Source organism: Oncorhynchus mykiss, chromosome 10 (genome assembly GCF_057628025.1).
Source record: "Oncorhynchus mykiss isolate SJ-2025 chromosome 10, ASM5762802v1, whole genome shotgun sequence".
Classification (NCBI taxonomy): Eukaryota; Metazoa; Chordata; class Actinopteri; order Salmoniformes; family Salmonidae; genus Oncorhynchus; species Oncorhynchus mykiss.
The window spans coordinates 45,475,512-45,495,573 of record NC_143031.1 but is presented as its reverse complement, the minus strand read 5'-3'; the positions used below and the strand labels follow the sequence as shown (position 1 = coordinate 45,495,573).

Here is a 20,062-nt window from a genome sequence, read left to right as displayed (position 1 = left end):
GTCGGGCACTGATTTTGGGCGATTAGGTCTGGCTCGCAGTCAGCGTTCCAATTCATCCCAAAGGTATTGGATGGGGTTGAGATCAGGGCTCTGTGCAGGCTAGTCATGTTCTTCCACACCAATCTTGTCAAACCATTTCTGTATGGACCTTGCTTTGTGCACTGGGACATTGTCATGTTGAAACAGGAAAGGGCCTTCCCCAAACTGTTGCCACAAAGTTGGAAGCACAGAATTGTCTAGAATGTCATTGTATGCTGTAGCGTTAAGATTTCCCTTCACTAGAACTATTATTATTCCTCCTCCACCAAACCTTACAGTTGACACTATGCATTCTGCCAGGTAGTGTTCTCCTGGCATCCACCAAACCCATATTTGTCCATTGGACTGCCAGATGGTGAAGCGTGATTCATCACTCCATAGAACGCGTTTCCACTCCAACAGAGTCCAATTGTGGTAAGCTTTACATCACTCCAGCCAACGCTTGACATTGTGCATGGGGATCTTAGGCTTGTGTGCAGCCACTTCGCGGCTGAGCCTTTGCTGCTCCTAGACGTTTCCACTTCACAATAACCACACTTACAGTTGACCGGGGCAGCTCTAGCAGGGCAGAATTTTGACTAACTGAATTTTTGGAAAGGTGACATCCTTTGATGATGCCACATTGAAAGTCACTGAGCTCTTCAGTATGGGCCATTCTACTGACAATGTTTGTCTATGGAGATTGCATGGCCGTATGCTCGATTTTATACACTTGTCAGCAACGAGTGTGGCTGAAATAGCCGATTCCACTCATTTGAAGGAGTGTCCACATACTTTTGTTTATATAGTGTATGATTAAACAGGGACTCAAGTGGGGCAGATATAGTAGTTAAAATGTCTGAGAGTTCTAATCCACCACTCTGGAGCCACTGTGTGAACACAAGTTTAGACCTGCATATTGAAGTCACCAGCCACCTATGCAGACCGGGTCTTGACTTACAGATAGGCACTGTCCAGAAGAGTACCAGATGTCTGGTGATGATATTTGTACGTCTGTGGTTGTTCCATGGTTCTCCTATGTGTGTCTCGCTTGCTTTTTCTTTCCCTCTCTCGTCTCGCTCTCCCTTTCCCTCTCCCGCTCTCTCAATAATTCATCAGCCATAGAGACAAAGCCCACCTCTCATCATCATCAAAATGCCTTTTATGCTCCTGCTCTGACATATTCAGTAATGGCCAGGACTAGGTTTATAGGCCATCATTGTAAATAAGAATTTGTTCTTAACTGACTTGCCTAGTTAAATAAAGGTTAAATAAATAAATCCAATATACAGTATTTACACTGCAAAGTTACCATAAGAGCCAGAACATGTTTCAATGAAAGGACAAATGCAGTTGAATAACGACAAAATCCACTCCAGGGCCAAAGTCCACCCTTGATGTGATTCAATATAACCTAATGTATGTACAGTGTGCAGTGGTGGATTGTATATCGTAGAATAGTTCACCAAATCTATTAGGTTCATTGTGCTCCAGTTAACAGCCAATGTCATATCAGTTGACCAGACGGGGGAGCACGGGATCTAAGTAAAGCGCATTGTGCGCACAGACAGACGCGAGGAGGAGAGAGGACTTCAATCAGGGTTTTCATCCCAACTCGCTACAGTCGATTCTGAACTTTCGGATTGAGGGTGCTGGAGGACGCTGTCACAGCTTTTCTCCTCTGCTCTATTTCAACACGCGTGGATCGAAGTAAACTTAATATGAAAACATGTCTGTAAATGAAGTGTACGTTTTCAGACCATTCAAGTTGATTGCTTTACTTTGTGTCTTTCTGGCATTGTGTCTGGACATTGTAGCGTTATTGAGTCCCGCCTGGGTAACCGCAGAGCGGTTTTCTTTGTCGCTATGGGAATCATGCACCGAAAAAGATTCTGGCTGGAGATGCCTTTCCACCCTCAAATCTGGTAAGAAGCTATTTTTTTCCTACTAAAATTCTTCTTACTTTTGATGTAAATGATGCATTTCAAGTGGTTTTCTATCCAGATGAAAAGGGATCCCCAAAATGAGTTATAATCCTTGACTCCCAAAATAATGTAGAAGTATTTTGGCAGCGAATGACGGGGGACTATCACTATAGGAACCCACAAATGGTGATATTGGCATTTTTTCATGCTTTCACCCCTGCTCTTAAGGCTCATTATCTATTACAAACTCTATAAAACATGGCCTAGAAATTGGTGCAGTTTTTTCCCTTTCACAACCTTGTTGAAGTTCTATAGCATACACATACACTCTATAAGACTGGTCCAGATGGATACAGACTGAATGTGTAAAGCAATCGGATTATAGTGAGAGAAATACCTGGAATTTACGGTGAATTTCTACTGTATGTAGGTCATGGATGAAGAGCTCAACAATGGACCAATTGTTAATGTACTGTAATTAGCTTGTTCAACATCGCTCCGGCTCCGTTGATACATGTCTACTGCAACACTTGCTTTCCAGGGACAATATTTTGTAGCCTGGTTGCATCTCGGGTAAACTATTCCGCTCTTTGCCACTTGCCACTATTACATTCCACTCATTGCCACTCCTGTCATGAGTGGAATATGTTAGCTAAGAAGACTGGTATCCAGACTAAATATTTTTGCTCCCGCCCTGCCAATCAGTGCGTACCACTTCTGTGAGTGATTATCGTGATACAAGTAGATGTTTAGGCCTATCTGAGGCTATTCTCTTTGAGTGTCGCCACAGTTTGTTGCGGTTGTAATGTGAAGTCTCTTTCTCAGCAGTGTTGTGAAGTTCTCTTTCTCAGCAGTGTTGTATTGCTGAGCAATTAGTCCCCATGACTTGCCATCTGGGAGGGGGGGGGGGGGGGGGGGGGTTCTCACGCATTCCGACATAGGCCTAAGCCATATATTTAGGGTCAGTGGCAACCCCTCATTCAGGGCAGGTGGTTCGTAATCTTCTCTAGTTGCGCCGTAATTGTCTCAGTGTGCTGTCACTCATGGGGACACTAGTCTCTGCAAAATCTACAAGGAAAGCTAAAAAGTTCATAGGCCTAAGCCATATATTTAGGGTCAGTGGCAACCCCTCATTCAAGGCAGGTGGTTGGTAATCTTCTCTAGTTGCGCCGTAATTGGCTCAGTGTGCTGTCACTCATGGGGACACTAGTCTCTGCAAAATCTACAAGGAAAGCTAAAAAGTTCATAGGCCTAAGCCATATATTTAGGGTCAGTGGCAACCCCTCATTCAAGGCAGGTGGTTGGTAATCTTCTCTAGTTGCGCCGTAATTGGCTCAGTGTGCTGTCACTCATGGGGACACTAGTCTCTGCAAAATCTACAAGGAAAGCTAAAAAGTTCAAGCCCCCTTGGATACTGCCATAGATTTACATTAGAAGTGCCCATCCAAGAAGGATCAAGGTCATTGGCCACATATAAAATAATGTCAAATCAAGTTACCTTAGCTTTTATTGGACTTATTGTGTCAATATCATACATGCAAAATCTTGTCAACAGTAGCAAGCTAGACAAGCAGTCACCATCATGAATCATGTTGACAATCTGCTGGCAAATCCTTTTCAATCCTTGTCATATGAAGAGAAAATATAAATAAAATGTATCAGTGCTCATCGGCCATTGGACATAAACATTACCCAACAAGTTGGAAATCGCAATTTCAGTTGCTAACTCTAAGCATTGCAAAGCAATCACTATTTTGCTTCCCCTGCTATTCAGTGAAGAGGGTGTGTGGTCCAAGTTTGGGTTTAAGGGTCTCTTTTCCAAGCTTAAAAGGATAAACATTCACATGCAATACCATGGGTCAGAAAATGTTGAATACATTGGCCATGCTGTCAATCCAGCATGACTACTGAGTCATGTTTAAAACAACTGGAAACTTGGAACTGGGAAATATCAGACTTCGGTGAGTTCAAGACAACTGGGAACTCTGAAAAAAACAGTCTCCGACTGGGAAAATAAGTTTTGAACGGTCATCCAACTCAGAATTCCAAGTCAGGCACTCTGGCCTCTTTCTAGAGCTCCGACCTGAAGATCACTGATGTCATGATTCGACCTTGTTGTTTTTTTTATGTTACCACGGTAACCCTACATGAAACACAGTCATTATTTTAAGTGCTACTAAAATCCCCTAAGGGAAAAATGAATGGTGGAAAAACGATTTAAACCATTTCCCTATTTGACCTCTAGGTTCTATGGGTATTATGACATCTCCACTGTGGAGCTCTAATGTTGGTTTCTTGGAACATTACTTGCTGCTTCCTTAGTTTCATCCCTCTCCTCTACTGTTTCTCAGTAGCTGTTTTGGCTGAGCCTCCCAGCAGAGTAGAATGTGCTGTTAGGGAAAGCCTCAGTGAGGATGCTACTGCCACTGCAGCCAGCACAGGCTCCAGCACAGAGCAGAGCGGACACCATATGGGTGCTGTGATCAGGAGAGGCAGGTTAACCCTGGCGGTCTCCTCTGATAGGACCCTCGATCTTAGTTCAGTGCCCTCCCATGTGGTGCCCAGCCAGCCACACCCTTTCCAAGCTTGATGGTCTGTCTCTGTCAGACTAAAAGAAGAAAAAAACAGTAGGGGAGGTTCTCTTCTGCACTGTTCAACCAATACAGTAAATAAGAGTTAAGATGGAGTGTCGCCTGGTTAATATTCCGGATGGAAACAACTTCAGAGAGCTAGATATTAGATAGCGTTATCTAGCGGCAATGGAATCTCCGACAAAGCTGACGCCAACAAAATTGGTATGTGGTGTCTTGCAACTTTGTGGCAAGAACTTCATCTCGAAGACAAACAGGCACTATCTATAGTCATCCGCTATATGTTTCACCGGAGACTGTAAACAAGTGGCATCACAGCCTCTCTAACTTTTCTCCTGAAAACCGGATGTTTCTGTTTTGTAACAACCCTGCGGAGCGTGCTGTCAGACAAACACCTGTCACATAATGAGCTGCTGTGATAGAGCTCTTTCCCTCTGTTGTTGTGGTGTAATGTGGAGAAGGGGGGGGGGGGGCTGAATGTGAGGCGGTCCCTAAGAGATAACCCTGTCCCTGGGCAGAGAGAGAGAACGCCTGCCTGCCTGGCGGAGCTCATTAGGACCAGGGCGTCTGGGTGCAGGGGCATGGTGGGGTTAACACTACAGGAGACAAAGGAGACAGTGACCTGGGACCTGGGGGCAGAGAAAGACATGACAGAGCGGAGCTCATTAACTGCCTCCAGTGGAGCTTCTCTCTGTTCTCTGAGGCGAGCCAGCCAACCGAGACGCAACAGACCTGCGGGAGAACTGAACAGTCAGCTGGATTTTGGAAGGCTGCATCATGGCTATGTCTGCACAGCCAGAACCTGGACAGAGGAGAGGCAGATTGGATGGATGGATGAGATTGAAGCAAGGGTTTTGCACGTGGTCAAGTGAGCATGTTTGAAGTAGCTCTGTGGATCAAGCTCCCTTCGCTGTCTAAATTAAAACACTAGAGAGAACTGTGAATGTTGGGGAATTTTAAACTCTTTCTTGACCACAAATACACACACACACACACACGTGTTTTGAGTTGTAACAAGAGCAGTAGGCTATTTGTTTCCTGCTTGTCTCTCATCACTGGTCTGAGTTTATGCGGGATCTATTCAATTCCACCATACAGTCATACACTACATGTTTGGAACATCTCATTCCAAAATCATGGGCATTTATGTGGAGTTTGTCCCCCCTTTGCTGCTACAACCGCCTCCACTCTTCTGGGAGGGCTTTCCACTAGATGTTGGAACATTGCTGCGGGGACTTTCTTCCATTTAGCCAAAGAAGCATTAGAGAGGTCGGGCACTGATGTTGGGGGATTAGGCCTGGCTCGCAGTCAGCATTCCAATTCATCTCAAAGGTGTTCGATGGCGTTGAGGTCGGGGCTCTGTGCAGGCCAGTCAAGTTCTTCCACACTGATTTTGACAAACCATTTCTGAATGGACCTCGCCTTGTGCATGGGGGCATTGTCATGCTGAAACAGGAAAGAGCCTTCCCCATACTGTTGCCACAAAGTTGGAAGCACAGAATCGTCTCAAATATTATTGTATGCTGTAGCGTTAAGAGTTCCCTTCACTGGAACTAAGGGGCCTAGCCCGAACCATGAAAAACAGCCCCAGACCAAACAGCCGCAGACCATCCACCAAACTTTACAGTTGGCACTATGTATTGGGGCAGGTAACGTTCTCCTGGCATTGGCCAAACCCAGATTCGTCCGTCGGACTGCCAGATGGTTAAGAGTGATTCATCACTCCAGAGAAGGCGATTCCACTGCTCCAGAGTCCGATGGTGGCGAGCTTTACACCACTCCAACCTACGTATGCAATTGTGCAGGGTAATCTTAAGCTTGTGTGCTGCTGCTCTGCTGCTCTGCCATGGAAACCCATTTCATGAAGCTCCCGACAAACAGTTATTGTGCTGACGTTGCTTCCAAAGGCAGTTTGGAACTCGGTAGTGAGTGTTGCAGCCGAGGACAGATTATTTTTATGCGCTACGTGCTTCAGCACTCAGCAATCCCGCTCTGTTAGCTTGTGTGGCCTACCACTTCGCGGCGAAACCATTGTTGCTCCAAGACGTTTCCACTTCACAATAACAGCACTTACAGTTGACCGTGGCAGCTCTAGCAGGGCAGAAATGTCATGAACTGAGTTGTTGGAAAGGTGGCATCCTATGACGGTGCCACGTTGAAAGTCACTGAGCTCTTCAGTAAGGCCATTCTACTGCCAAAGTGTATCTATGGCAATGGCTGTGTGCTCGACTTTATAAACCTGCCAGCAATGGGTGTGGCAGAAATAGCAGAATCCACTAATTTGAAGGGGTGTCCACATACTTTTGTATACATAGATTGTAATTCACTGAGTGATTAGAACAGGAGTACCCTATGAATCAATGTTGGTGATGGTCATTTGTAACATGTGTCTCCTCCTGCAGACTGGCAGATAGCCACCCTTGTGTTGCTGCTGGCTGGTGCTGCGGTGACTCTGGTGGCCTTCCTGGTGGCCCTCGTCTCCCTGTGCCGGGGGACACACAGACAGCACTACCGCACAGTAGCCGTGTTCATGTTCGCTGCAGGTGAGTCCACCAAACTTGAACTATCACAAACCCGACACCATACAGGGTCATACTGCGCCACAACACAATCACATACAAATCAAATCACATTTTAACCATCATATGCTTGGTAGACAACAGGTGTAGACTAACAGTGCAATGCTTACTTACGGGCCGTTCCCAGCAATGCAGAAAGAAAATAGAGATATAATAGAAAAGTAATAACGTAATAATTAAAATAATAATGAATAAACAACGAGTAACGATTACTTGGCTATATACACAAGGTACCAGTACTGAATCTCTGTGCAGGTGTATGAGGTAACTGAGGTAGATATGTAGGATAGATAATAAACAGTAGCAGCAGCGTATGTGATAAGTCAAAAGAAATTAGTGCAAAAAGGGTCAATGCAGATAGTCCCGGTAGCAATTTGATTAATTATTTAAGCAGTCTTATGGCTTGCGGTAGAAGCTGTTTAGGGTCCTGTTGGTTCTAGACTTGGTTCATCGGTACCACTTGCCGTAGGGTAGCAGAGAGAACAGTCTATGACTTGGGTGGCTTGAGTCTTTGACCATTTTTAGGGCACCGCCTGGTATAGAGGTTCTGGATGGCAGGGAGCTCGGCCCCAGTGATGAGCTACCCTCTTTAGCGCTTTGCGGTTGGATGCCAAGCAGTTGCCATGCCAAGAGGTGATACAGCCAGTCAAGATGCTTTCAATGGTCCCACTGTAGAACTTTTTGAGGATCTGTGGGCCTATGCCAAAACTTTTCAGCCTCCTGAAGAGGTGTTGTCATGCACTCTTCACGACTGTATTGGTGTGTGTGTATCACAACTCAGGATATGTCCCAGATGCAGGCACAGGAGGTGGATAGTTTGATTCTCAGAATATTTAATATAACAAATGGGCAGGCGAAAGGCAGGTCGAGGGCAGGCAGAGGTTTGTGAACCAGGTCAGAGTCAGGCAGGTACAGGAGGGCAGTCAGGCAGTCAGGCTCAGGGTCAGGACAGGCAGAAAGGTCAGAAACCGGGAAGACTAGAAGACAAAACATTGAGGACAGTAGAAACGGGAAACACGCTGGTAAGACCTGACAAATCAAGTTGAACTGGCAACAGACAAACAGAAAACGCAGGTTTAAATACACAGGGGATAATGGGGGGGAAATGGGAGACACCTGGTGGGGGGTGGAGACAAGCACAAGACAGGTGAAACAGATCAGGGTGTGACAGTATGTGGACCATGACAGATCCATAGTGATGTGGACACCGAGGAACTTGAAGCTCTCGACCTGCTTCACTACAGCCCCATTGATGTGAATGGGGGCATGCTCGGACCTCCGTTTCCTGTAGTCTACGATCAGCTCTTTTGCCTTACGGACGTTGAGGGAGAGGTTGTTGTCCTGGCACCACAGGTCTCTGACCTCCTCCCTATAGGCTCTCTCATCGTTGTCCGTGATCAGGCCTACCACTGTCTCATCGTCGTCAGCAAACTTAATGATGGTGTTGGAATCATGCGCAGCCACGCAGTCCTGAATGAACAAAGAGTACAGGAGGGGAGTAAGCACGCACCCCTGAGGGGCCCCTGTGTTGAGGGTCAGCTTGGCGGATGTGTTGTCACCTACCCTCACCACCTGGTGGCGGCTCGTCAGGAAGTCCATCATCCAGTTGTAGAGGGAGGTGTTCAGTCTCGGGGTCCTTAGCCTAGTGATGAGCTTGGAGGGGACTATGGTGTTGAACGCTGAGCTGTAGTCAATGAACAGCTTTCTCACGTAGGCACAACATGGAGATACAGTGTAAATTCTTTCCCCATACCGCATTGGTCTCCATACAGACAGAATTCACCATTTGAGGTCATAGTCAAGTTGTTTGCACAAAGCTAAATAGACACTGACTGAGACTGTGAGGGTGGAGAAGGAGAGGGCGGGGGGGGGGGGTGAGAGGGGAGTTGTGGGTGAGAACTATTTTTGTGGTGCTTTGAGACCCAGAAAGCAGGCTGATGCGTGCCAAGAAAAAGCAGCCGCAGAATTTGCACAGTTACCAATGAAGAGAGGAATGTATTCCCTCATGGATAATATCCATGAAGAAAGAGATGAATTCTCCCACAGCTCTCTCTGCTCAGTCTGCCCCGCCTCTCTCTGCCCCCACTCTCTGCTCACTCTCTTCCCTCTCTCTGCCCTCTATTTCTCTCTCTCCCCCTCTCAATGGTCTCTCTTTCATTTTCTGCTCTCTCTCTCTTTCCCCCTTTTTCTCTGCTCTCTCCTTCACTAGGCCTCTCCTTCTCAGGCTCAGTCAAAACACAATTAAGAGGCCATGCCGGAATAACAGTGCTGTGGAGCATTTAACTCTTAAAACTAACTAATTGTTCAAAACATACTCATTTCACAATACTTTTTTATTTCTCTTCTGTGAACTGTAGCAAATCAACGGCTGGATATTACTACCAATGCATCACCATATAAAGCATCCACAGAGAGGACAAGCACAGTAAGCCATAAGGAAGCAATATTAAAACCAACATCGCTTTTTGCTGTTTGTTCTTGTAATGAAAACGAGTGTGTGTGTTTGTATGTGTGAGGTCAGGAATAGAGCAGTGTGCAGTCAGTCAGTCAGTCTTGTGGTTTGAAAACAATGGTGGAGCAGTGACAACAGCCTTTACCTGGTTTGTACTCAGTCCCACATTCCCCAACATTCCCCAATTTGAAACTTTCTTATTTAACAGACAGGCACCCTGTTATTACGTTTATATAGAATGAAAACAAACACCTTTGCTCCCACTCCCTGCACTTTCCCAGGCCTGAACACATATGGTGCATTTGGAAAGTATTCAGACCCCTTCACTTTATCCACATTTTGTTACGTTACCGCCTTATTCTAACATGGATTAAGTTGTTTTTTCCCCTCATCAATCTGCACACAATACCCCATAATGACACCACAATACCCCATAATGACACCACAATACCCCATAATGACATCACAATACCCCATAATGACATCACAATACCCCATAATGACACCACAATACCCCATAATGACACCACAATACCCCATAATGACATCACAATACCCCATAATGACATCACAATACCCCATAATGACAAAGCAAAAACAGGTTTTTAGACAGTTTTGCACATTTATTAAAAATACAAAACGGAAGTATCACACTTACGTAAGTATTCAGACCCTTTGCTCAGTACTTTGTTGAAGAACCTTTGGCAGGGATTACAGCCTCGAGTCTTCTTGGGTATGATGATACAAGCTTGGCACACCTGTATTTGGGGAATTCCTCCAGCCGTGACGCTTGGCATTCAGGCCAAAGAGTTCAATCTTGGTTTCATCAGACCAGAGACTCTCATGGTCTGAGAGTCCTTATGTGCCAAGCAGGCTGTCATGTGCCTTTTACTGAGGAGTGGCTTCCGTCTGGCCACTCTACCAAAAGGCCTGATTGGTGGAGGGCTGCAGAAATAGTTGTCCTTCTGGAACGTTCTCCCATCTCCACAGAGGAACTCTGGAGCTCGGTCAGAGTGACCAGTGCTCAGTTTGGCTGGGCATCCAGCTCTAGGAAGAGTCTTGGTGGTTACAAACTTGTTCCATTTAAGAATGATGGAGGCCATTGTGTTCTTGGGGACCTTCAATGCTGCAGACATTTTTTGCTTCCCTTCCCCAGGGTTGTGCCTCAAAACAATCCTGTCTCTGAGCTCTACGGACATTTCCTTCCACCTCATGGCTTGGTTTTTGCTCTGACATGCACTGTCAACTGTGGGACCTTATATAGACAAGTGAGTGCCTTCCAAATCATGTCCAATCAATTGAATTTAACACAGGTGGACTCCAATCAAGTTGTAGAAACATCTCAAGGGTGATCAATGGAAACAGGATGCACCTGAGCTCAATTTCGAGTCTCATAGCAAAGGGCCTGAATACTTATGTAAATAAGGTATTTGTGACCGATCTGCTCGCTTTGGTCTTATATAGCAACATTTGAAATGGTGTGTTTTACATTGAATACAAGTAGAGACTCAGAGCAAGAAAATTGTATATCATACACTACAGTTGAGGAAAATGGCCTTTGAATGTTTTGGTACACCTACTGGAGAGCTCTTCTTTGCCTACACCCATTCAGCATCGTTCACACCCTCTTAAGCTTTTGCCCCAACCATCTCTTTAAGGGTTGATCCGAGCGTTCTGTCCTAACAACAGCAGTCAAGCAACCAAGTTAACTAGCTAACGTTGGCAAGCTTGCTAGCTACTGCCAGACACAAATGAGAGAACAGCTCACTCTGACCATGTGCTGCTGGCAACAATTAACTTTTTTTTGCCAACGTTTACTGACACCGGCCATATTCAACAGGTGTTGAGCGTTCGTAAATTCGTCAGTTATTCTGTGCTCTGGCAGACTCAGACGAGAGTGCTCTGAAATCAGAGTAGGTAGCCAGAGTGAATTTCCCAGCTATGTCTATCAACAGCTGTCGCAGTGGCGTCATGAACATTCTATTGAAATGGATACTTGCACAGTGGAGTCTTTTGTTAAGACATGTAGGTAGCTAGCTAGCTAATCAATGAACCATAATCTCAACTCATGACGTTACTACCCTCAATTAATCTGCAGGTAGCTAACCAACCAGGTTTAATATTAGCTAGCTAACATTAGGCTATAACTAGCAAAGCAAATGGCTCTGAGATACGAATAATATTGCTACACAGATCTTACACATAACGTTAACTTAACATTAGCTAGCTAGCGAGCCAGCCGGCTAACATTAGCTTGAAATTAAAATGACTTTCTGACAAAACTAGAAACGTGTAATATCTGAAAATGTAGCTAGCTAGACTATCTTACCCATATACATGGTTGGACACTTCTCCCTCTCTGTCACGGATGCCATGGTTGCCCTTAGTTTGAAGATGTAATCCGGAGACAGGTGTTTTCTCCATCTCCTTAGCTATCATAATCTAATTCCACTGATTTCAAAACTCGGTCCTCCAGAAAGTGGAGAGGAACACTTATGCAGTTCTACTACGCAATATATATATATTTTTAAAGCAGCGTTAGACAGGATTACCTCCACATTCTTACCAGCTCAAATAGACAGAAGCGTGCCACAAGGCAGACCAATCCAAACTCATCTCTTGGCATGTCCAGCCCACTCATTATCTCAGTCAATCATTGCTAACGGGAAGGTTGCTGACTTTTTCTGTGGCTAAATCAACTAGGCTCGTATTTAAAGATGGCATACAAGTTTGTTATTAAGGCACATGAAAGTTCACATGTTCCAGAAGGCATTTCTGCCAAAAAACACATTTTGATAAAAAAAAACAAGTTTACGTTCAAATGGCTCTCCTGTGAAGTAGTGACCCGCGACATACTCCTAGTTTCCTGAAACAAGTCACATTTCAATGTTGTCACTTTGTCATTATGGGGTATTGTGTGTAATATATATATATATATATATATAATCTTTTTTCACCTTTATTTAACCAGGTAGGCTAGTTGAGAACAAGTTCTCATTTGCAACTGCAACCTGGCCAAGATAAAGCATAGCAGTTCGACACATACAACAACACAGTTACACATGGAATAAACAAAACATACATTCAATAATACAGTAGGAAAAAATAAAACAAAAAGTCTATATACAGTGAGTGCAAATGAGGTAAGATAACTCCGTTAAGGCAATAAATAGGCATGGTGGCGAAGTAATTACAATATAGCAATTAAACACTGGAATGGTAGATGTGCAGAAGATGAGTGTGCAAGTAGAGATACTGGGGTGCAATGGAGCAAGATAAATAAATAAATACAGTATGGGGATGAGGTAGTTGGATGGGCTGTTTACAGATGGGCTATGTACAGGTGCAGTGATCTGTGAGCTTCTCAGACAGCTGATGCTTAAAGCTAGTGAGGGAGATATGAGTCTCCAGCTTCAGTGATTTTTGCAGTTCGTTCCAGTCATTGGCAGCAGAGAACTGGGAGGAAAGGCGGCCAAAGGAGGAATTGGCTTTGGGGGTGACCAGTGAGATATACCTGCTGGAGCGCGTGCTATGAGTGGGTGCTGCTATGGTGACCAGTGAGCTGAGATAAGGCGGGGCTTTACCTAGCAGAGACTTGTAGATGACCTGGAGCCAGTGGGTTTGGCGACGAGTATGAAGTGAGGGCCAGCCAACGAGAGCGTACAGGTCGCAGTGGTGGGTAGTATATGGGGCTTTGGTGACAAAACGGATGGCACTGTGACAGACTGTATCCAATTTGTTGAGTAGAGTGCTATTTTATAAATGACATCGCCGGAGTCGAGGATCGGTAGGATGGTCGGTTTTACGAGGATATGTTTGACAGCATGAGTGAAGGATACTTTGTTTTGCGAAATAGGAAGCCGATTCTAGATTTAATTTTGGATTGGAGATGGTTAATGTGAGTCTGGAAGGAGAGTTTACAGTCTAACCAGACACCTAGGTATGGTGTGAAATAATTATTTGATATTGTAGAACAAGGCTCTAACGTAACAAAATGTAGGGAAAAGTGAATGGGTCTGAATACTTTCCAAATGCACTGTATCTTTCTGCTTGGAAATGTTCTGCTTGAAGTCCATTGAGAGACAGGTGTCAGGATGTATACAAGCAACCATTGGTTTCATCAGCTAGTTACTTAGCCAGTTGCTCTTATAAAAAGCCAAAACAGCCTAGAAGTCTCCTATACTGTAGCACCAGTATGTGGAGGGATAGATTGTGGTAGATGTCTGAGGCTTTCGCCATTTGTCATTTGCTGAGAAATGTGGGAGATGCAGTGTTTTCTTTCCCTCTCTGTAATTGCTTTCAGGCCTGTTAAGGATAAAGGTCTCCTTATGCAGGAGAGCCTTCAGTCACAGGATGGAGGGGGCAGGGGGGCTGTGTAAATGCCCCCAGTCAGAGAGAAAGGCTGAGAGTCATTGTTGTGCCTGTCTGCTGGCCAGAAGTACGGCCCCAGCCCAGCCGCCTTAGCCTGGCCTCTGTGAACAGTCACGTTCCTGAGCTTATGTCTCACGCCTCTTCACCTCTTTTCCTCCAGGTGGAGTCTCAGTAAATTTCACAATGTCCCCTCTCTGCGTCAGTCGACATATATGCACACTCACACGTGCACATACACACAGGTTTTAATAGAGAAAAGGAACAGTAGTTAACTTTATGTCTAGAGAGCCCACCGTGTGGTATTTCCTCTCCCCCTCTTTCAACTTGACGCCTTACTGTTTGACCATAAAAGTAGGAGGAAGCCTCACCGCACATACGTGAGTACACACACAGACGGACCAACACTCACTCTGATTCATTGCCCAACACAGTGACTGCTTTCCTGCTCTTAAATATATTCATTAGGAATGTGTTGACTCGGAATGTGATGTGACGGATGAGGTTACCTAATGTGAATCCTAAAGTTAATAGTTATGTCTGTGTTGGTCTTCTAACAAAGTTCAATCGACTGACATTGGTGACTATGAACAGGACACTCGCGGATCCTTACGACAGTCTTAACAACTGTGTGGCAACGAGTGCGTCAAACCTTTCTTACTCCACATACAAAGTACACAGAGAGATGGTAACACGGGATACACACAATGAAAGTTCGGTCGCCATAGGGATATTTTAGTGTGACCCAATGTGTTTTCTATTCTAAGCTCTGCCACCACAGTTCCGACCACAGTCCAGTGGAACACAACGTCACAGGTTATAAAAGCACACTTTTTCCTTTTCTTTGGAAGTTCAGGGTTATGGGCTTTGGCCACTTGACAGTATAAGCTCACAACGAGTTTGAATTATAATAGGCTTTTACTTACAGACTTCAGTTCAGTTCAGAATTGTTCAATACAATAATCCTATATTTAGGCCGTGGTCAGTAAAGGCTAGTGAAGCTCTGACACAACCATATGGTAGAGTGTTTCTCAGTGGCAACCTAAGGAGGATGCATTAGAACTTCATTAGAGAACCAGAGATTGGATACAGGATGCAGTAGTATGTTTGTTTACTGTGTAGTGGAGCATGGGCGGGTGGGTTTGTTGTTGGCTGCTGGCTGCAGTAATTAGCAGCTGTTGGGTCTCTGAAGGAGGGGCACAGAGAGTGTGAGGGGAACCCAGGAGGAGGAACAGGGTTTGTAGAGTGTAGAGGACATTGAGGGGAGGGGGTGTGATAGGACCCCCTGGGTAGCGGCTGGTTGGGGGTATCTATCACCCCTCTCCGAGCCTGGCTGTTGTCCCAACTCTGACTCGCACGTGGCTCCAGTTTCCCATCAGCATTCTTGGCATCACTAGCTCTTTACCTGCACACAGGTAGTCATTCATTCATACAGCAAGGCTAGCTGGTTCCCTTTTACCAGAATAGATCTCAAATAGTAGGGCCCTACAAAATTTGTTTTTATCAAATTTAATTTAATTTGTCATATGCGTCGAATACAACAGGTGTAGTAGACCTTATAGTGAAATGCTTACTTACAAGTCCTTAACCAACAATGCAGTTTTAAGAAAAATACCTAAAAAAAATAGAAATAAAGTAACAAATAATTAAAGAGTAGCAGTAAAATAACAAAAGCGAGGCTACATACAGGGGGTACCGGTACAGAGTTAATGTGCGGGGGCACTGGTTAGCTGGTGTAATTGAGGTGATATTACATGTGGGTAGAATTATTTAAGTGACTATGCATAGATAATAACACAGTAGCAGCAGCGTAAAAGAGGGGGGGGGACAATGCAACTAGTCTGGGTAGCCATTTGATTAGATGTTCAGCAGTCTTATGGCTTGGGGGTAGAAGCTGTTAGAAGCCTCTTGGACCTAGACTTGGCGCTCCGGTACCGCATGCTGTGCGGTAGCAGAGAGAACAGTCTATGACAAGGGTGGCTGGAGTCTTTAACAATGTTTTTGGCCTTCCTCTGACACCGCCTGGTATAGAGGTCCTGGATGGCAGGAAGCTTGGCCCCAGTGATGTACTGGGTCGTACGCACTACCCTCTGTAGTGGCTTGTGGTCGGAGGCAAAGCAGCTGCCATACCAGGCAGTGATGCAACCAGTCAGGCAGGATGCTCTCGATGGTGCAGCTGTAGAACCTTTTGAGGATCTGAGGACCCATGCCACATTTTTTCAGTCTCCTGAGGGAGAATAGGTTTTGTCGTGCCCTCTTCACGACTGTCTTGGTGTGCTTTGACCATGTTAGTTTGATGGTGATGATGATGATATTACAATTTGTTTTGGTATAAAAACACCACAATTGGGTGTTCTATGTCCACAACAATGCTTAAACCACATCAGAAGACCACTTTTGAGGTCTGGAAAAAATGAAATGTTGATTTTGGGGTGTAGTTATCCTTTAATGCCAATGTGCAGCAGCAAGAGACTGTTGTTACTTTAGTGGTGTTTCTGTAGCGCTCATGTGATTGCAGAGTTTGCAAAACAAATAGCCACTGGATTTATGCAAATAATTATGATATCATAATGCCAGGTAGGCATAGGCTACTTTGTAGTTAACATTTCATTGAGAAGATTTTTGTGAATGCCTTTCCATCTTCCAGAAGACAGTTGTCATTACATTAGCGTCATCGCTAACAGCTACACAAAGTGGGAGACAAACACGCACTCACAGGCAGGGGCATTCTTCTGTCATTGCCTCTTTGATGCACTCATTGATGCATTTTTTTCATGTCTTATGATAATCATGGCCATATTAAGGAATGTTGTAATAATTTCAATAGTTGATTTCCTACTTCCCTAAAAAAAATGTATATTGTTGAATTCCGTTTTAGTGTCTGTATTCTGTGATTCTGTTGGCAACGTGGATTTTATAGGGCCCTAAATTAGTGTACCGAGATAGAAGACATACGTTGTCTAACTATAAAATGTTCACGTTTATATCTTTCTGTGGATTTATTATCTAGATTTTTTTCCCTTTCTTTCAGTGGTCCTTCAGGCCTGTGCACTGGTCCTCTACCCAATCAAGTTCATTGATGGGACCGTCCTGCAGACCTACCATGAGTTCAACTGGGGCTACGGACTGGGCTGGGGAGCTACCATCTTCATGCTAGGGGGAGGCATCCTCTTCTGCCTCCGGACGGACATGTATGAGGATGCTATGTACTGAGCCCTCATCTCTCTCCTTCTCCTACTCTCTCTATCTCTCTCTTGCTCTTTCTGTCACACACGCACACACACACACACACGCACGCACGCACGCACGCACGCACAAATAAATATTCACACCCATACTCTGGTACAACACACACACACACACACACACACACACACACACACACACACACAAATAAATATTCACACCCATACTCTGGTACAACAACGCACACACACGCGCGCACCCACGCACACACACACGCACACACAAATAAATATTCACACCCATACTCTGGTACAGCAACACACACACATACAAATAAATATTCACACACATACTTTCGTACAACAGCACACACACGCACACACACGCACGCATGCACGCACGCACACACACATAAATATTCACGCCCATACTCTGGTACAACAACACACACACACACACACACACACACACACACACACACACACAAATAAATATTCAGACCCATACTCTAGTACAACAACACACACACACACAAACACACACACAAATAATTATTCACACCCATACTCTGGTACAACAACACACACACATAAACATACACACACATGCACACACACCGCCTTCCTCTGCCAACATAGACACCTACATACAGTATATCTCACAGACACCACTCCACGCTGTTATTTATAGACAGAGTGTGAGGACCTGTTCTAAGACAGGGCTCCTGGCTCTGGCTGATCAACAGGAGAGATGAAGTGGGAGGAACAGCTGTGTGGAGAGAGTGTCTGTCTGTCCTCAGTGGGCTCCCAGAGACCCCCACCACAGTCAGACAGATGGTGAAGCTGTTAAAGCACAGAGATGGTTTTGGACAGAGATGGGCCACTCGACCTATGAACCTTTCTACAGCACATCCCATGGATCTCCATTCGTAGAGGATCAAGAAAGATTATCTGAGCCCTCACCTCTGAGCTGAGGTGTTTATATAAGGGATTGGTATACATTCCGTTTATTGGGTGTATTTTTTTGTTTGTTTAGAATTTCATGGTGACAAATCAAATTAGGGATGTATTGATGTTATCATTTATGTTGCTATCCGATCTCCCACAGGAAGATATATTTTATGTGTTGCTGTTTGATAATTGCAGTTTCTGAACACTGATAACTTAACATGGGATCAGAGGTGAGTCCCTAGCTACGTGTCTCCATAGCTGAAACATAGCTGGTTTTGCCAGCTCCTTACATTTGAAGTGTAAAATAAACAGTACTGTTATATATGCGAAAATGAACATGTGTTTCTCATTTGTTTTGAATTAATACAGCAGTCTTCAGCTTTTGCATAGCTCTGGCTCTGGGTTATGTCAACTGAGCTTTTACAAATTGAATTGGTGGTCTTTCTCCAGTCTTTGGATCTGTTCACGTTTTTTCATATTGAAGAACACAAAACATTTGAACAACATACATAACAGAGGGTCTTTGAATAGTTGCACACATTTAGTTTGTCGAGTAGAATCTGTCTAACACCCCTACCATAAGACCTCGGGCCCAGAAATAGCCAATCAAAGCTATGACAGGAATGTACCACTGAGCAGGGGAGGAGGGGGGTAAATGATAGGTGCCGTGCTTTGGAGGAAATGGCATGGCAGGGAGCCACTTGCTAAATTTCTTACTGTACCATTCTCTCACATCCCAGGACACAAGGGCCTCGCAGGCCAGAATGAAACAGCCGCAGCAACCCAATTATAGTTTACATTACCAGTGTGGCTGCTTGTGGATCTACGGCTAAATGGGTCGTGGGAATGAGACTCCTGGGCTGGAGCGTAATGAGGTTCGGAGGTATTGGCTGGCAGGATATTGATGGTCTCTCAGGGCTTTACCAGACTCTAATAGTGCTACATCCTGTCCACTAGATGAAAGTGGGGCCAAACACCAGAGGCAAAATAGTTCAGGACCTCCCATGTATTACACGCTTATGGTGCCATTAGAGTGATGAAGTATCATTATTAGCTATTTTGTCAGCTCTCCTCGTAATGGGTACGTAAATATCAACCACGTCCAAAGGCTGTGCCATTCATTTCACTTGTGGAATATTCATTTGACAGGCTAAGGGTAAACATATGGGTATAACGATACATTCAAGTCAAAGTCATTCTCCTAGAGTCAGTCCACCCTTTCCCACAATGCATTCCATTGCACACCTGTAACTCCCTTTCCATACACCCCCCCCCCCCCCCCCTGGATATTCTACAGAAGCTCACTGTTACGTAATCAAGTTGTCGTTTCAGGGGCTGTTGTAAATGACTTGTTTATTAGCTCCTCAAAACAAACCACCAGCGGTCTTGTTCTTCCTCTGTGACTCTGGACTGTTTCCCCCTGCAGGCTGTGTTTTTAAGACAGAGAGGCGAAGGGAATGCACTGACTGGGATGTTGTTTCAGTTGAGCCCATCTCATCTGGTTTCAATCCCATGGATACTGAGGACTGTGATCAAATTAGCCTTGATATACATTTTTTTTTTCAAGAAACCAAAAAACGATGTTGGCATACCCAGCGAGGGAGGTCTTGAGCCTCTCTCCCTTTTTGTCATGCTCTCAGTAATGAGACTCATGTTGTGTCTGCGGGCCCCAGCAGGGTTGCAATGTAACTGTGTGACTGTGTGTTCAGCAACGCAGGACCCAGAGGAGGTGCCCAGGCACGCCAGTGCTCAGCTGTTCCTCCCGAACCACTGACTCTCAGGTGTCAGGTGGAGAGTCTGACCGCCTGGTGCCTGTCCTCCCTGGTGCTGCTTGCCCACTCCTCTGTCCCTGCCCAGCAGAGCGCACACTGCAGCAGCTGGGGCTCTCTGCCTGGACTAGGGAGATTCTCAACACCATCTAACTTCAAGCTGTTTTGTATTTTAGCTGCACCAGTGAGAAAAGGGCCCCATGTTATTGTGCGTGGGTGCTCTT

The 20,062-nt window shown here is 45.0% G+C and overlaps 1 protein-coding gene across 1 annotated transcript; it reads left to right on the top strand.

Moving 5' to 3' along the window:
* The first annotated feature begins 1,565 nt into the window (after nucleotides 1-1,565).
* On the top strand, nucleotides 1,566-18,401 carry LOC110534028 (transmembrane protein 47). Its single transcript, XM_021618661.3, has 3 exons — nucleotides 1,566-1,943; nucleotides 6,937-7,077; nucleotides 16,965-18,401. Exons 1-3 carry the CDS (start codon nucleotides 1,748-1,750, stop codon nucleotides 17,144-17,146), a joined length of 519 nt encoding a protein of 172 aa, XP_021474336.2. The 5' UTR covers nucleotides 1,566-1,747; the 3' UTR covers nucleotides 17,147-18,401.
* The last annotated feature ends 1,661 nt before the right edge of the window (nucleotides 18,402-20,062 follow it).